This window comes from Ambystoma mexicanum, chromosome 7p (genome assembly GCF_040938575.1).
Source record: "Ambystoma mexicanum isolate Mex_15411 chromosome 7p, UKY_AmexF1_1, whole genome shotgun sequence".
In the NCBI taxonomy this organism is placed as follows: Eukaryota; Metazoa; Chordata; class Amphibia; order Caudata; family Ambystomatidae; genus Ambystoma; species Ambystoma mexicanum.
This window is the reverse complement of record NC_090939.1, coordinates 609,478,838-609,495,552: the sequence shown is the minus strand read 5'-3', so window position 1 is coordinate 609,495,552 and position 16,715 is coordinate 609,478,838. Positions and strand designations below refer to the sequence as shown.

General features: G+C 44.7%; 1 protein-coding gene across 2 annotated transcripts in view; it reads right to left on the bottom strand.

The window, feature by feature from the left end:
* PLCXD1 (phosphatidylinositol specific phospholipase C X domain containing 1) overlaps nt 1-16,715 on the bottom strand; it is a 332,120-nt gene that overhangs the window by 221,198 nt on the left and 94,207 nt on the right. For both annotated transcript variants that reach the window (XM_069636623.1, XM_069636624.1), the window contains one exon: nt 2,731-2,867. In XM_069636623.1, the coding sequence (XP_069492724.1) occupies nt 2,731-2,867 (137 nt within the window). The remainder of the gene's footprint in view (nt 1-2,730; nt 2,868-16,715) is intronic.

Below are 16,715 nucleotides of genomic sequence, written 5' to 3'. Positions count from 1 at the left end.
TAGAATAATCCCCTTTGAAAAATATCAAATAGGCGTGTCTCACATGTTAATGGCAACACTGCCCAGAGGTATAATAGATGAAGTAGCTTTTCCTGTATAATTAGGGGTCCATCGTCTGCAATTCGCTGCCAAAAGTTAACATGAATGAGATACTAAAGGCTATCGAAAAGGCTTAACCAGTAGAGGACCAAAAGGAAACATTAGGTGCAGTTTCCTAGACTGTTCCTAGAGGTTGTTTTCATTCAGTAAACAAAACTCATGCTTCCTTGACCGTATTGTACTTCCGGAACATAGGACTTGGATATTGAGAGTGACTCATTTGTCCCCCCCCTCCCACTCTTGTGTTCACACCATCCTATGCCGGCCTCACAAAATAAATGAAAGGAAAGTTGGGCTACCCTGGGGATTGCAGCAGTAAAACACTTGCAGGGGTATTTTCATACAAATACTTAAAATGCCTTTAACATTATGTTGCAGCTTTTAAGAAAATGTAATGTTTCTGCATATGCAGGATTCATTTGTAGCGCAAACAAGATTTGCATCAACCAATTCACAAATAGTATGGTGTAGTGTTGTACACGCGCTCAGTAAAACGATTCATTTAAAGCAGAGATGTCCCTTACCATAATAGTTAATTACCATAATAATCATAAAAATCAAAGATCGAAAAGTATGCAGATTGCCTGAAAAGCATTGTATATTTCGGAACATCTGCTGCCCTAATGTTTACAAATAGTACCAGGTAGATTTCTATACCCATAATCCTTAGCAGGCCAAGCAAATTATATTGCAATGTTGCCCTCACCTTAGAGTAATATTAGCACTGCTAAAGTAGGAGAGGCTGTGCATTAAAATATACCTGAACACATTTCTTAAAAACAAACAAACAAATAGGTTTTTAAGGTCACCCTTACATAGTGGGATTATATGTAAACAGGGTTAGACCAGACTATCAAGGCTAGTAAGTATAATTTAGCCTTAAGAGGGAAAGCAAATGGCTGGTTACTGCTGTGGCTTGTGCAGGAATGCTTGAGGTGGTGGCCAGTGTCTGCTCTGCTTATGCTCTTCAGAACAGCATGCACAGTTTAGGAGGGAAGATAGCTGCCTCCTTTTGCTATCCCAATGCCTCCCTACTACTCCTGCCCCTACATCTCATCAGCCAGTGCAAGGTAACCATCGATGAGATTGTCCAGTCAGCCCTTCTTGCTCATGAACAAGCTTTCTTGTAGGAATATACCCTGTCTATCCGAATAAACACAATTAGAAAATGATCCCTGCAAAAACTGTATTGCTTGGGAATGGGTACCAGATAGCTGCTCAAGATTGGATTGGACAGGTAGCTAGTAACCAAAAGGCCAGTCTTGACCTTATTTTACTACTCACCTAACAGTAAATTATCTTCATGGCATAATGACCCCAAATAAAAATTCTCTAATCTCCATCTAAAGATGAATTCTACTTGCTGGAGCAGTGGGTCAACCCAGTGCCGACTAGCTTCATCTATTTCCGACATGCAAAATGGTGGTAATTTAGTAGTTTACGGATACAATAACTTGTCTAAAATGTTAGCAGCATCCCAACCTCCTAGTCCCCAGCTCTCATAATTCGAAATCTTGTCTGACCGCCCTACGGTACTCGAATACACTTGTTAATGGATCACCAAAGGTTTGGTCATTGGGGGGACAATTTAAAGAAATTGGAAATGGCTCAATATGTTGGATGCTTCCCCTCCCGCCACACCTTCCCCTTCTCTCAGACGCTATCCAACTTGAATAGCTACACTAGTCAGGAATTGTTGCTAATTTTAATAAACACTTTGTTAAAAAAGAGCGTAAGTAAATGGTATATCACAGTGTGGCTGGATGTAAAGGTAAACTATTAGCAAGGGAGGGAGAGGGCGACTACAGTTGGAGTTTGGCCTATTGGCTACAGGTCTGTAGATACTACAGGTTGTTTGGGCTGAACATGTTATTGGTAGAGGCGTATTGGTGGAATTCATACGGCTAAAAAACATGCATCCTTTTGTGAAGAGCCAATGCAAAGGCCCTGTCTTGCTATTAAAATATCTACTTTGGAGGAGTTTGGTTTTACAACATTTAAACTTTTAGCAAACCGCTCTCCTGCAATAAGGGGTACATGAACATTCCCAAAGGCGGGGTTAGAAAAGGAGGTAGCATTACCAGGAATCGTAGACTAATCAGGATTTAAATCTGAAGCCAGGGATCACTGGTAATGTATACATTAAGTCTCTACCGTGCTCTCACCATTGAACAGTGCACAACCGGCACACCGCGATCTAGTACAACAAACAAGCTAAATGTCATTTTTTTTTAAACATGTGACTGTAGTAAAAACCCAATTTGTGGAAGCTGCTGTAAAACAGTCAGTAACGCCAAGTCAGATGGGCTGACCTGAACTATAACTTGCCAACCAACAACATGGTGACCCATGTTTCAGCTAGTCTTTGCTCAGTTGGGCTATCAAGTAATGTAGGGTCAGAATGGGTCAGAATGATAGGGCACGGTGCCATGTACACGTCCTCCATGCAAATCACGGATATGAATGAGAGGCATCACTGTTGGATCATATCATCTTCATGTTTCTATGCATTGTGCCTCAACTTCAAGTAGAGATTTTTTTTTAACTTTAAGCTGTAGCTGTGCATAACCAGACACACATTATGAACATTTGATATTCACTGAAATAAAGATTGCACAATACGTTGGTTACCTGTGTAGTGGACCACTTGTAGATAATGGGTCGTATGATGCATGGCAACTTCTTGTCTAACATTTTCAGCGTCTTGGATTGTCTAGGATCTATTGGGGAGTTCTCATCCAGACAGAAACTCATTGCATCGTGGCTACCTGCAAATAGAAACCACCACAGAGGTCATTTTCAACTTTAGCAAACATGCCACGGAGGGGTTTTTGAGATCACGAAATCGAAGGGCAACATCTTTTTAACCAGAGCACCAAGATGGCTTTATTGTACTTTAACAGATATGTCATCAGTTATAGAATGTATATTGCAATGTTGACGTGTCTTGGTTCAAGTTGCTATGAAACTGGGATTAGGCCGGGTCTGTGGCTCAGTGGACTAATGCATCCACTACAGGGTCACAAATTCAAATCCCGGCAGGTCCACTCAGCCCTTCATCCTTCTGAGGTGGATACGAGTACCATTAAGTTGGGTAAAACTTCTGTTATTACCGCCAAGAAGCCCCTTCGAGGGTGAACGTGCGCTTTACAAATACGCCTGTTATGTTATGACAGCCTTTTCAATCACTGAAAATACACAGGTATTGAAATACCTGTAAACCATTAGGTTTCAAAACCACAGATTGTTCTATAGCAGTCATAGAAATGGGTGTGTGTGTATACACACGCACCGATACAGAACAAATGCAATACCAAACTTTTAACAAGCTAATAAAAAATAGGAACTTGGCACAGTATATATGTTGTTTTGGCACCACGTACAGAAAAGCCTCTAACCACAGTCCATTCATACTCTGCACCAAACCCATTCATATTTCAAAGTCCAGAGAATTAAATGGAAGTCCTACCTTCTCAAAAACAGCCGGAAAATGCAGCCCAGAGACAAAAGACAGCACCTCAGATTGGGTTTTAGGAAATAGCCCAGTGTTGCATAGTTGCCAACATCACCCATTCCAATCGGTAGGTGCTTAGCCAGTCCTCTTTTTCTTTGCATTCCGGACTCCTAGTCCACGTTTTAGAATGGGAAAAGTGGAACTACAAGTCCCAGAATGAAAGGAAAAAACATGACTGGATAAGCAGATTGGAATAGGTCATGTGGGTAACTATGGGGTTGGTGCAGAAGATTAGAGGGAGTAGAGGGATGCTGGGGGCAGAGAAAGGAATACAAGGCTTTGAAATTGAAAATGGGGATGGGGGAAAAGATGTGCTGGTACTGTTTGTTCAACAGTGCCTTTAGAGGCTGTGGATTAAAAAAAGGCTTCTCAATTTGCCATAACTGGTTAGATCTGTCACTCACTCCATTGCTGCCTCTATGGGTAGCGTCACAGGTTAGGGACAAAGTGCCATCAGCATTATGAGTTTGGTGAATAGGGGAAGGGTGAAGCAAAGAGGAACTGTAAGGTACAGTGCTCTGGTCCAAGGTATGCTTTCTTATTTGGCCCGGTGTTGCACAATACTCGCTCAGGCTTCACAATTTAGATGCTGGAATAACAAATTTAATAATCCATAAAATAGGCAACCTGGTACAGCATATAAATTGTACTCTGTGGTACCACGTACAGGTACGCCTCTCATCACAGACCATTTATACTCTGCACCCAACTTACATTAATATTACAAAGTGCAAAGAAATAAACGGAAGTCCTACACAGTTGCCCAGTAAACCAGCATGCCTGGGACCCCGAGCACTGTACTTTATGCAATTCTTCTTTAGTTTACACAAGTAAAAAAACAACCAAAGAAAAAGTAAACATCACGGTTAATACAATGCAAATCACAAGTATTCTGATCCAGACATATCGCACTAGGGTCGTTGACACGTATTCCATCAACAAACAGTTCAATAATCTATGCTATGTCTAGACCATTAGTGCCCACTGTGAGAAACCTGAAAGTGTCTCCCTGGCTAGTACCTGGGGATCTGTGATCCAGGTGGTCAGGACACGGCCATCGCTATTGGATCCAGTTCCTGGGGTGGACCAGTGAGGGAGGATCACCTGGATGGGGGCTCCTCAGGGAGTGCGACACCGACGGGCGAGATGTGGTAACCCCCTTCCTTCAACACCTTTTCCCCATCCTACCACGTAGGACATTCAAAACCACTGTCCCTCTCACTTTCTGGCACAAACACCTTTGCACGACACACACAAGAGAATGGACCAACACCAGAGCTGTTTACCTAACATTTCCCAATACAAGGGTCAGAAAAAGTCAGGCAATTAATCAATCACACACAACCGACAGCCCTTTCCCTTCCCCACAGGGATAGAAAGTGGAGCAAGAGCACAGGACGAGGAAGGCGAGCACGGCAGACAGTACAACGAGGCGGCTAAGCAGGCGCGGCAGTTCAAGAGAAGGACAAAGGCAGCAGGAATCGAGAGGGTGGCGAGGAGAAAAGTGACCTTGCCCTTTCTGTCCCAGAACCGCGGATCCTTCGAGAAAGAGTGCCTAAGACCGCGAACAATAGCACAAGTGTCTTGCAACAGATGTCAAGGGTACATGGGGCAAGCCTATGCCGATAAGCAAGAGTGAGGGAAGCTCCCGCAACCGTGGCACTGGTCTGGACTCCAATGAAGAGTAAAGGCAAGCAGCCAGTGAGTCGAGGGGAGAACTCATGAGAACCGGGCGTGTGAATTGAGAATCTCAAAGTGGCAAACTTGAACTGAGTTCAATTAACTGTAAAAGATCTAACAAGTGTTAAAGGGGAGACCAGCTCCAGAGGGAAATCGGCACCACGTGGGTGACAACTCGAGACACACTGGTCAATCCCTGTCTAAGCAAAACTACAGATACCAGAAGGCCATAGGAGGGCCACAGAAATAAATCAAAGTGGTCAGCGGGCCAAGTAAAATCCCTGTACAATCGAAAAACTTTCATCTACAAGCTGTGTGAAAGCAAGGGAGGTGAATCCCACAAGCAATTGTGCATATAAAAAGTTAGCAAGCGTGAACCTAACTGAGGAATGCTGTTGAGAGCGGCGAAATCCAAAGTCCTGAGAAATGTGTATTGACAGACGTGAACCCGGCCGAGGGATGTTCACTAAACTGTTTGAAAATATGCTGAGAAACCAAGGAAAGTGAAATCCACTAAAGAGAAGAGAAGGGTCCGAGCCCGACCGAGGGAGATCCGGCTGAGAAGAGGGTGACCTAGGGGTGAATCCACCACCCAGCAAACATTGGAAAAGAACTTAATTTGTCTTTATTTTGGAACCTGAGAGGCCCTCGAAAGCAAGAGAACATAGCTATCCGGGGTCTTGATATCATTAAGGAACTTTCTAGGGATTTGAGCCCAGAAGAGGGGAATCCCGGGGTGAAAGTCGTCACCCAAAGCCCTATTTGTTTTGTTATTTGAATACGTCAGGTCCTCGAATGCAAGAGACTTTCAAGGAAACAAGACGGTCCCGGGAGCTGCCATTAGAACTGTCGTCTTGTGCTGGAGAAGCCCAAGACTGTACTGGGCGCCAAGATCCCACCTCACCCAGTGCTTAAAACGTGGGGAAGGGAGACCCTAGGCTACTGCATCCTGACATATTTGAGAACACTTACTTTCTTTTCTTGAGAACTACCCCACACCCTTTTTTGTATTAGTTGTAAGGTTAGGCAATAGGTTTCTTAGTATTGGTCCTTTTATTTTGACACAACGCCACTAGGACTGCCTTATTTTCATTTGATGGTCGACGCTTGCTCCAACTTAGATTTAGGTTAGGCATTTTTCGACCCTACAACCATTGTTCAATAAACACCCCTGAACTGTGATCACTTGCATATGTCTTTACTGTTATCACACCCCATACATCCCTGCACATGCAAGATTATAAGAACAAGGCAGAAATAGAAGCGGCTTCAGCACGGTCCAGGATCATTACTAACAGTTATGGTCTCTTTTTTTTTATGCCCGTGTACTGTCCACTACCCCCTGCTTTATGTTGCATCATGGAAGTGAAGCCAGGTATGTTCTGACTTGTCGCATATGTCTTTAGGTTGGCTTTAGTATGGTACTGTAGTCCAAAAGGTAAGTTTTGTTCCCCTTAAACTTGGTTAGCGACAAAAGCCAAGTTTTGGATTTTGGGGCTGGGCCTCTATACCATCCCCTTTGCCACTAGTTGGCTCGCCACCATCGGGGCCATGCACAAGAACCTGCATGTTTTGCTGCCCTTTTTCTCTACTTGAGCAGCGCTCCAGCCGCTTTGCAGTTGGTGAGTAGGTGCAAGTGGATCTAGGTCACATGACCCAAGTCCCCACTGACCTTAGCCGTGCTTCTTCCTTTCTACTTTTAACTTTTAGATATGGGCATCTCTCGCCTGGTAGTCCGAAGTGAAGGGCAGATAAAGAAAAGGGCAATTCCTGTTGACCTGTTCGGACCAGGAGGATCCAGGGCCCGAACCCCTGCTCAGACTAGCGGTAAGCACACGCCGACATGAGTTTTCTCCTTCCATCCCCACCATCACCAGGCAATGCCAACATCAACATTGCCAATGTCAACGTGCCTCCTCTAATGCATGGACTCCACAGCCTCAAGCCCATCAGACCCCCCCCCCCCACTGTCCACAACAGGGAAGTTGATGCTTGCCACCATCCACTCAGCTATCACCTATGCACCAGACATAGCCAACCTCATCACTACACACAACCTTGGTGCCATCTTCATCACTGAGACCTGGCTGACACCCACCATCACCCACATCCTATACATCCTTGTCCCCGACATCTACAGCATCCAATACAGAGACCGGCGAACAAGGAAGGTGGAAGGCTTGCAGTCATCCACAAGACCTAATGGCCCTGCACCAGACTTAACGTCAACAACATTGGCTCCTTCTCAGTCTCTCCTGCCACTTCCCACTCTCCCCGATGGACAGTGTCACCTTCCAATCTCATCTACAGACCACACAAACCAAACACCACCTTCATCAGAGACTTCACCGACCTGGTCACCACGATGTCCCTCATGCACTCCAACATCTTCCTAGGCGACTTCAACCTCCCAGGCAACAAGGCAGCAAACTGATTAAGAAAGCTCTCCTCTGCCTTCGACACCCTCAGTCAGCACATGAAAGACAATGCACGAAAAAGTTATCCTCAGCCTAATGACTGTACTACCTTCCCTCCACTACAGCTCTCCTTTCCCATTTTCCTCTTTACTTGTCCGACCACCTGGCAGTGCCTTTCAGCATCCTGCACACCACCCCTGTCAAGCAATCCCAGCAGAAACCGATCAGACAAACCTTGACGTCCTTCAAGAACTTCCCAGAAGACCTTGCATGAATCGAACATCCCAAACCGAACTGTAACTTTCTAGTGGAAGCACTGAACGCCATCGACAAACGCACACCTCTGAACAATGCACCTACAAACTGAAGCTGTCAGCACCCCTGTACATGCAAGAACTCCACCTCAGCAAAAGAGTCACCAGGGGAAAAAAAAAAAACCCGGCACCGCTCCAGGACTGCATCCGACCTGGCGCTCAAGGAAATCTGAGCAATCTGCCAACATCTAATCAACACAGCCAATGCCTCCTATCAGACTATCATCGGAGAAGCAAAAAACAAAGGCAGCGCCTTCTTCAAAGGAGTCGAGCACTGCATGAACCCCGCTACTCGACCCTGCCATAGCACACTCAAAAAATCCACCACCATCAACAACTTCAATTGACAAAGTCAACAAAGATGCGCCAGCATATGGACACCAGCTATGCATCCACAGACACGCCTCATGTCCCTCCTTGCGAACTCTCCACACCCTGGACAACATTTAAGACACTCTACAGAGGACCTGGCAGAAACCATGGCTGCCCTGAAAGCAATATCATATAGAGACAACATCCTCCCAGGATCCATCTTCAAGACCCACCCTCCCCACAGAAGCACTCCTTCCCTACCTGGAGATCATCAACAGCTCCCTAACTCAAGGCACATTCCCATCGACCCTAAAGACAGGACAAAACCTCCCTCTACTCAAGAAACCCACTATAGATCCAGACACCCTAGGCAACTATCCCAACATCACCCATCTTCCCTCCCTAGGTACGATAATCGAGAAGGCGGTAGACTTGCAACTGCAGCAACACATCGACACCAACAATCACTTCCAAACCTGCCAATCTCATTTCAGACCCAGATTCAGCACGAAGATGACAACCATACAGGTGGTTTATGCTGCCCATCCCTGCCTCCTCGACACAGTAGACAACCATGCGCTTGTGGACCAGCTACATCAGCGCATGAAGGAGGGCTGGCATGGGGAGGGGGCAAATTAGCAAGCATGTCCTACGCTGGTTCAAGTGCTACCTCACCAACCACCAGCAGTTCGTTCAGACAGACTTCTCTAGATCGCCAATGCTACCCATCACTTGTGGAGTCCCACAGGGTTCCATCCTCTTCCCAGTGATCTTCAATCTATACATGGAGCAGCTGGGAGCACTCCTAGCCACACGGCATACACGATGATCAAATTCCATCAAGCACATCCACAGGCTGAAAACCTGCCTCTTGCTGATCCAGTCTTTGATGTCCAAAGCATACCTGAAGCTCAACCCCTTCAAGACTGAATTCCTACTCCTCACCAACAACACTGAACACCCAGACATACAGACCTGGCCATCAACCATGAACCTTAGGGCTTCACAGCCGAGCTCACCTCCTGCGCAAAGTCCCTCTGGTTCCACATCGACACGCACCTCTCCTTCAAGACACAAGAAGCTAAGAAAACTCAGAAAGCTTATCAGCTCTCCGTCCTGTGGAAAGTCCAGCCCTTCCTCCCTCCGGACAGCTTTGGATCCACCATTCAATCACTGGTCTCATCCCACCTGAAGGGGGCAATGCCCTCATCGAAGGCCTCCTGTCATCCTCCCTTGTACCCCTGAGAAGTGTCCTACATTTATTTTTTTATTTATAATGCGCTGAGATAAGGGCCCATGGGGATAGCAGCGCGAGAAGACAAACACCATATAACAAAAGCAAGAATCAGACACAGGAGATCAGTTTCAATTAATCTTGCTTAGGCCCAAATTCATCCAAATGTTAAGCACAAGACCGTAGGTCCAACTACAAGGCATTCCAAAGGCAAGGAGATGCCAGCAGAAAACACCCTTCTAGAACCAGGGAGAGTTTGGCTTTAGGGGTTAGCAACAGACTGACATCATTGGATCTCCAAACACGTTTATCTGGGAGCCAGCTCAGCAGTGAGGAGAGACAGATCGGAGTCTTACCATAAACACAGGCCTGCGTAAGGCATAAAGTGTGAAATGAAATTCTTTGCTTTATAGGCAACTAATGAAGAGCTTTTCTGGTACCGAGATGTGGTCTGTTTTATGCATGCGACAGACAACGTGAACAGTATTATTCTGGACAACCTGAAGACGATTCAGCTTGCCCTGCCCAAGCCCTTGCAGAAGGCTACAACAGTAATCCAGGCGAGAACCAATAATGGCACAAGCCACTGTGGCACAGCTGTTCTCGCTAAGGAAGGGACGAATCAATGCTAAATGCCTCGGGTAATATGACGAGCAAGAGACTAGATAGCCAACATGGGCTTTCATGCTTCATTCCGGATCCAAGATGACACCCAGGTTCTCGACTTTTGATAAGGATTGTAAAGTACAGACTGCCACCTTAAAGGACCGGAAAGCAGGGTCTAGCCTACGCAGCTTTTGGCGAATGTCTAAAACCATAATCTCAGTTGTTCATGGCCAGCCCGTTGAACATCATCCATCTATAAATGAGATCATAGGTGGTACTGATGGTTAAAGTCTGTTGCGTGGTTGCCGGTGAGGAAGAAGAGACACAGAGTGTCATCCGCATAATTTGTGTATGTTATTCCTTCTGAATCCACCATTTCAAACATGGGCAGGGCGAAGATGTTAAACAATGTTGGCGACATACAATAGCCCTGTGGCACTCCACAGGGGAGTATAAAACCCTCTGCAGTCGCCTTCTCACTATACACTCTGGCCGTCTGATCAGAGAGGAATGACAAGACCAAGCCGGCAGTTTTCTGGAGACTAGAGTGGCGTGAACAACCAAGTCAAATGTCGCTGTAGGGCCCAGAAGCATCAGGAGAAAAGTTTTTCTCTTATCCATAGACTGCAGGATGTTCCTTTTTAGGTCCATTAAAGTAGACTCGGTGCTATGGTCACTTCTGAAACCAGACTGGTGTTTGGGACCTAAGATGTTGTACTGACTAAAGTAATACTGGATATGTTGGGGAGCGATTTTATCACGACTTTTAAGCAGGAAAGGTACGCTGGCTGTGGGGCGGTCGTTACCAGCAACTGACCGGTCCAGGGATGGCGTTCACAAGAGAGGGGCAGTCCAAGCTTGTTTAATGGATGCAGGGACTGTGCTTTCTCTAAAGAACAGTTAAACTTGGTGATGAAAGGAGCAAGTGAAATGGCACATGTTTTAACAATAGCTACAGTGCACGGATCGCCCTTACATTTGGTTGGTTTGAGTGTGCTTAGTATGTCTTCCGAAAAAACACAATGTGGATTATGCACCATCGCATTTTTGCGGTCCCGTTAGGCTGCGATTTGGGCAAGGTTGCGTTTGGTCAAGGAGGATAATTTGACTGATGTCCACCTAAATGTCTTCCACTTTACTTCGCATGAAGTCCTAGATGAGCAGGCACCATTGTTCGTTTTTATTAATTTGTGAGCGAGGTGGGCCGGGGTCCTCACATTCACGTTAGATTTTCAACAATTCTCTTGAATTGGGAGCTTCCTTAATCCCTTTCTCATGCAACAGCCATTTGGCCTCAAAAATAGCCTTTTTGTGATTCTTCACTCCTCCCAAGTAGTTAACCTTGTTATCCACTGTTTGCCATTGCTTAAAAGCTTTGTTTTATGACTTTCAGTGTATGCATCTCTGCAGAGTACCATGGTTTAGATGGCTGGGTTTTAACCATTCTCGGAGTTGCCAAGTGGTTTACTGCAAATCGCATCATATCGTCATAGGCTTTAGCCAATTTGTCTTCTGAATCCAGGCCCTCGAGATGGTTTGCTACAGGACAAGAGAGAAGATGTAGAGCCTGTAGAGTAAGTTTACGTAGTTTATGACAGTCTTTCCAGGTATACTTCTCTTTGAGCAGGTAGAATTTTTGGTAACAAAGAAAATAAGCGAATGGTTAGACCAGGGGCACAGATCAACTCTAAAGTTATCAACCGATCAGCCATAAGAGGCCACCCAATCCAGAGTCCTGCCTGCATTGTGTGTGGAACGGAGAATGTGTTGCTCAAGTTCCATTGTTCCAGTGAAGTCTGGACGGACTGAGCTAGCATGTCCTTTGAATCATTTAATCCTAGAAGTCTCCTAGTACCCTAAATAGGGGTTTAAGAGTAGGGGAAATCCAGTCATTAATCTGACATACTCTGGGGAGGGCAATAAATAAGACAGAGGTCTACCGTACTGTTAGGATCAGGTAGCATTTTTACGTGCAGGGTTTCACAACCGCCAATCCCCAGTCAATGCAGTGTATATTTAGGGATTTAGGAAAGATAAAAGCAACTCTTCTTCCCTTCCCTCCGAGTCTATCTGCTCGCAAAACGGTAGAATCATGGGGAATGGCTAGCGCTAGAGATGGCCCTGCAACATCATGTAGCCACATTTCAGTCAAGGCACCACACCTCATCAAGGGTCTACGCAGATATGGCCACATCACCCTGGCCCTCATTGACCTTTACTGGCTGCCACTGCATGAAGGAATCACCTTCAAGTCTTTCTGCATCATCTATAAGTCACCCTCAAGTCAACCAGCTACCGGAGGAACTCTGCATCTCCAGTGGACAACGTACCAACATACCACCAGAAGCCAGAACACGTGGAGACTAAAAACCACCACGACAAAATACAAAGGACCAGAAAAAAAGCCTTCTCTGCCAACGCCCCAAGACTATGGAACCTCCTCCCTGTCAGCATCAGACTCGCTCCTACAATTCAGAAAAGAACTCAAGAGTCTCCTCCCAAACACGTAGACCATTTGGTTGTCACCTGAATCACTAGACACCATGTGCCCCTCTTGTCCCTGCCACCCTGTACAGCTGTGCCCCTCTGTATACTACTCCTGCTGTTTATCTGTTTGGTTACCTCTGAAAAGCACTCATGCATCTGTATTGTGGTCTACCTCTGGTTGCTTTGACGCAAATATCAAAACAATCTTGTGTCTTGAAAAGAGAGCATATTTTTAAATTGGGGAAGATCTGGTTTATGGGAGCACCACCCTCGGGGATCAAAGAGGACGCGTGATGAGAGCAAAAAGTGGGGGTGGTGACCCTATCTCTTGAAGCCACAATCAGGTGAATGATGTACCTATTGTTAGGAGACAAAACCACTGAAACACTTATTCTAGATGTTTGAGAGTTTTAATCACACTCAACTAATCTAAAAATAGAAACGCAGATAGAAGGACATTTGTTTACATGGAAGATATTGTGGAGTCTTTCACATACTAACCCCACAATACCTTCCATGTATATTAGACTATCCTGGCTTTGTTAAAAATACATCATTTGCTGTGGTTATCTTCATACTTTCCGTGAAGACTGCCTTTTCTCCTTTTCAACAGAATTTTGTAGATTGGTTTTAGCATGATGAAAAATAAAATTAGTTTTGTTATTATTTAGTGGTTGTCCTAATTGTTTTTTCAAATGTTTTTCGAAAAAAAATGTTTTCCTTCCATCTGTGTTTCTATTTTTAGATTAGTTGAAGAGAGCAGCCACATATGTGGTGTGCATGGGGTGTCCATTTGAATTTCTCTTATGTTTTGGTGAACTTGGCTATAGGCGGCATTGCCATGCTTGGTGCAAGAAATCTGCTTTTGGGAATTGGCATCTCTTGCACCGTGGGTATATATCAGGAAGATAGGTGTGGAGCTTATTCAAAGTGTGGTACATCTGGTGTATACATTTGAAATGTGAACATTTATCCCTCTCTCAAATGGTGAGATTTACTAGTCAACGAGCAAGGGTACGTCCACTCTGCATCTGTGTGTTGCCGGTTGGGTGGGTTTTCCCAGCGCTGGTGGGCATGGTCTGGGCACCACTGCTCTGTTGATACCATTTTTTTGTTATACAGTGGATTCACTATATATTGGACTATGGGGGAGCTGGGTGCTTCTCCGGACTAGTGGATGCCCTTCTTTAGCAGGCGTTTCAATCTAATAACCCCTATGAGTATAGTCATCCATCGTGGGAATGCCCATACTCTGAAAGTATCAAATATTTTCTCAAATGTTGGCTCACTTCCACTTGAGGAAAAAAAGCGAGAATTGTGGGAAGTATAACAGTTATATTCCTGTTTTTTGTCCCAGGCATTGCACATGGAATATACAGTCTATTTTCTTCTTACTGGGTTTGCAATTCCCCACAAAATAGATATGACAGAGGCGGGGTGTAGCATCCCTTTTCAAGCCCGACATGCAGGTATTCACTATGTGGTACATGCAGATTCAGAACATCTATACCCCCCCCAAATCCCCTTCCAATTGAATGGTGTTTACAGGCGTTTTGGTACTACCATTTATGCCAATGACAGCCTGGCCGATTGAGATAATGGGACGTGCACCCATCACTTCATTTTGGTGATCAAGCTGTCCAGCGTTTTTTACATAGTTTCCCTGGTATAGCATGTCAACATCTGGAGACTGTACTCCCAGGTGGAGGCTGGATCGCTGACACCAATGATGGTAGCATAATCGCCCTTTCTGGCACTTGCAGTTAGTGGTAGCATTTCCAGATTTTCCCAATTAATATTCAGTCCCAAGAGCCCCCCGTAATTTTAGATGTGTGAAACAAATCTGCGGTAAATGTACATCTGGATGCAATTTATAGGAGAATGTCGTCTACATAAAGGGAGATTATCTTCACTGAGGAATAAATCTTAACTGTGCTTATGAACTTCTCGGACAGAACCGGCAACAGGCTCAATCGCAAGTGCACAGCAGCAGTGATAACAGGCAGCCTGGTCTCGTGCCTTTAGTGGGATATTGGATTTTTGCACATCCTGTTAACTGTGACTGTTTCTTTTGGGGATTTGTATACAAGTTTGATCCATTCCAGATAATTTCGAATGCCTTCTCTTCATCTAGCATCACCACTACGGCTGGGACCGCTTAGTCTATGCATATGAATCAAAGCGAATAGTCTTCTCAGAATGTTTTGAAATTAGCATCCATGGGTAAAGCCTGCTTGGTCTTGTAAGATCAATTCTAGCCAGTGCTTAAAGTGGGCCGGGGCCTGCCGGGGCCGGGCCCCGGCAGTCTCCAAAAAGTGGGACTGAGCCGGGGCCCTGCCGGGGCCCCGTCCTACCGCAACATTGGCGGGATGCATTATCCCGTCGCGGCCGCAGCCGCGACGGGATGATGCGCCTGCAATCAAGTCAGGCAAGCTGACAGAAGTGGCAGCCAGCCACAGCGACGCTGTGACTGGCTGCCACTTCCGTCAGTCATAGTAACTGCATCTGGTAACCCCTGGCGCGAGAGGTCACCAGAGGCAGTTACTGTCCCTTTGTTTCCCCAGGTCGCCGAGGCGTCTTTAACCCTCGGCGAACCTGGGGATTCCTCGCATATTTCGAGGTTTATAAAAGATGGCTTTGAAAGTACACATTTCAAGCCATGTTTTATAAAGCTTTGCCGACTGACAATTTTGTCCGTAGTCAAAGCTTTATAAAAGATGGCTTGAATTGTGTACTTTCAAAGCCATCTTTTATAAAGCTGAAATGTTTAAAAAAGATGGCCTGAAAACTAGGCAAACCGTAGGGTATGCACACAAATATATATAAACGTTATATATTTGTGTGCATACCTTACTATGGTTTGTGTACTTTGCAAACCATCTTTTATAAACGTACAAATATGTTACATATTTCTATGTTTAGAAAAGATGGCTTGCATAGTACACAAACCATAGTAAGGTACGCACACAAATATATAACATTTATATATATTTGTCTGCATATCCTACGATTTGCGTACTTTTTAGGCCACGCCCCCAAATGAGGGCCCCCCCTTGATTTCTTACCCCACTTAAAGCCCTGATTCTAGCATATGAGGTAGAAGGCAGTCAGCTAAAACATTTGCAAGTAATTTGTTGGCAGCGTTTATTAGGGATAAGGGCTTGCAGGAGGAGCATTTAGGTGGTTTTTTTTTGAGGTGCGAGTAGGATGGGGATTATTATTTTTTTGTTATTGTTTACAGCTGAATTAATCAACTTTAACAATTTCATTTCCATCAAAACATGTACAATCAAAAAATTATTAAACGTTTATTTCAATTACACACTAACTCAATTTAAAACATGTAGACATTAAAGTCACTAAAAAGGAAGAAATCAAAATGCTTACATAAAGTTCAATCTCATTTCATTACATCTGTGTGCTGTTTCTTCCAATTTTAATAGTTTTAGAAAATTAACTGTAGCAATCCTCGCAGTTACCAAAAATCCTGAAAAAATCATTTGCCATAGATATTCAGGAGACACTTCTCTGTACCTATCAAATAAAATGTTGAAGCATTGTACACGTAGACCTGATAACTTCAGACAAATTGTCAATTAATGTTGAAAGGTCTCTTTATCGACACCATTCTTGCAAAATCGGCAAACAGTCACTGACAGTAGTCAGTTGCGTCTAACCTGAATTTCCAGTGTTGGCCAGCGATTGAATCTAAGCCTCAAAGTCTGATCTGTGAGCCGGAGAGGGAGATTGTTTGAAATATGATTCGGGTTGGCTGAGGTTCTTATGGCCAAATGGTTGATTCTGAAAGTCTTGATAATTCATGCAACTCTCACGGGTCTTTGTCCAGTTCAATTGGAATAATAGTGTTTTTGCCTTAGTCGGGTTTGATATTAGTGTAAGGATATATTCGCCTCTGTAAGAGCTCGAATTACAGTCAAGTCTCATCTCCTGACAAACAGATCCTGGGACTCAAACATGTGCCTTGAAAGAATCCCTATAAGCAGGGTTAACCTAATAGATAGCAAACATTTCCTAAAAAGTGCAATTATTTG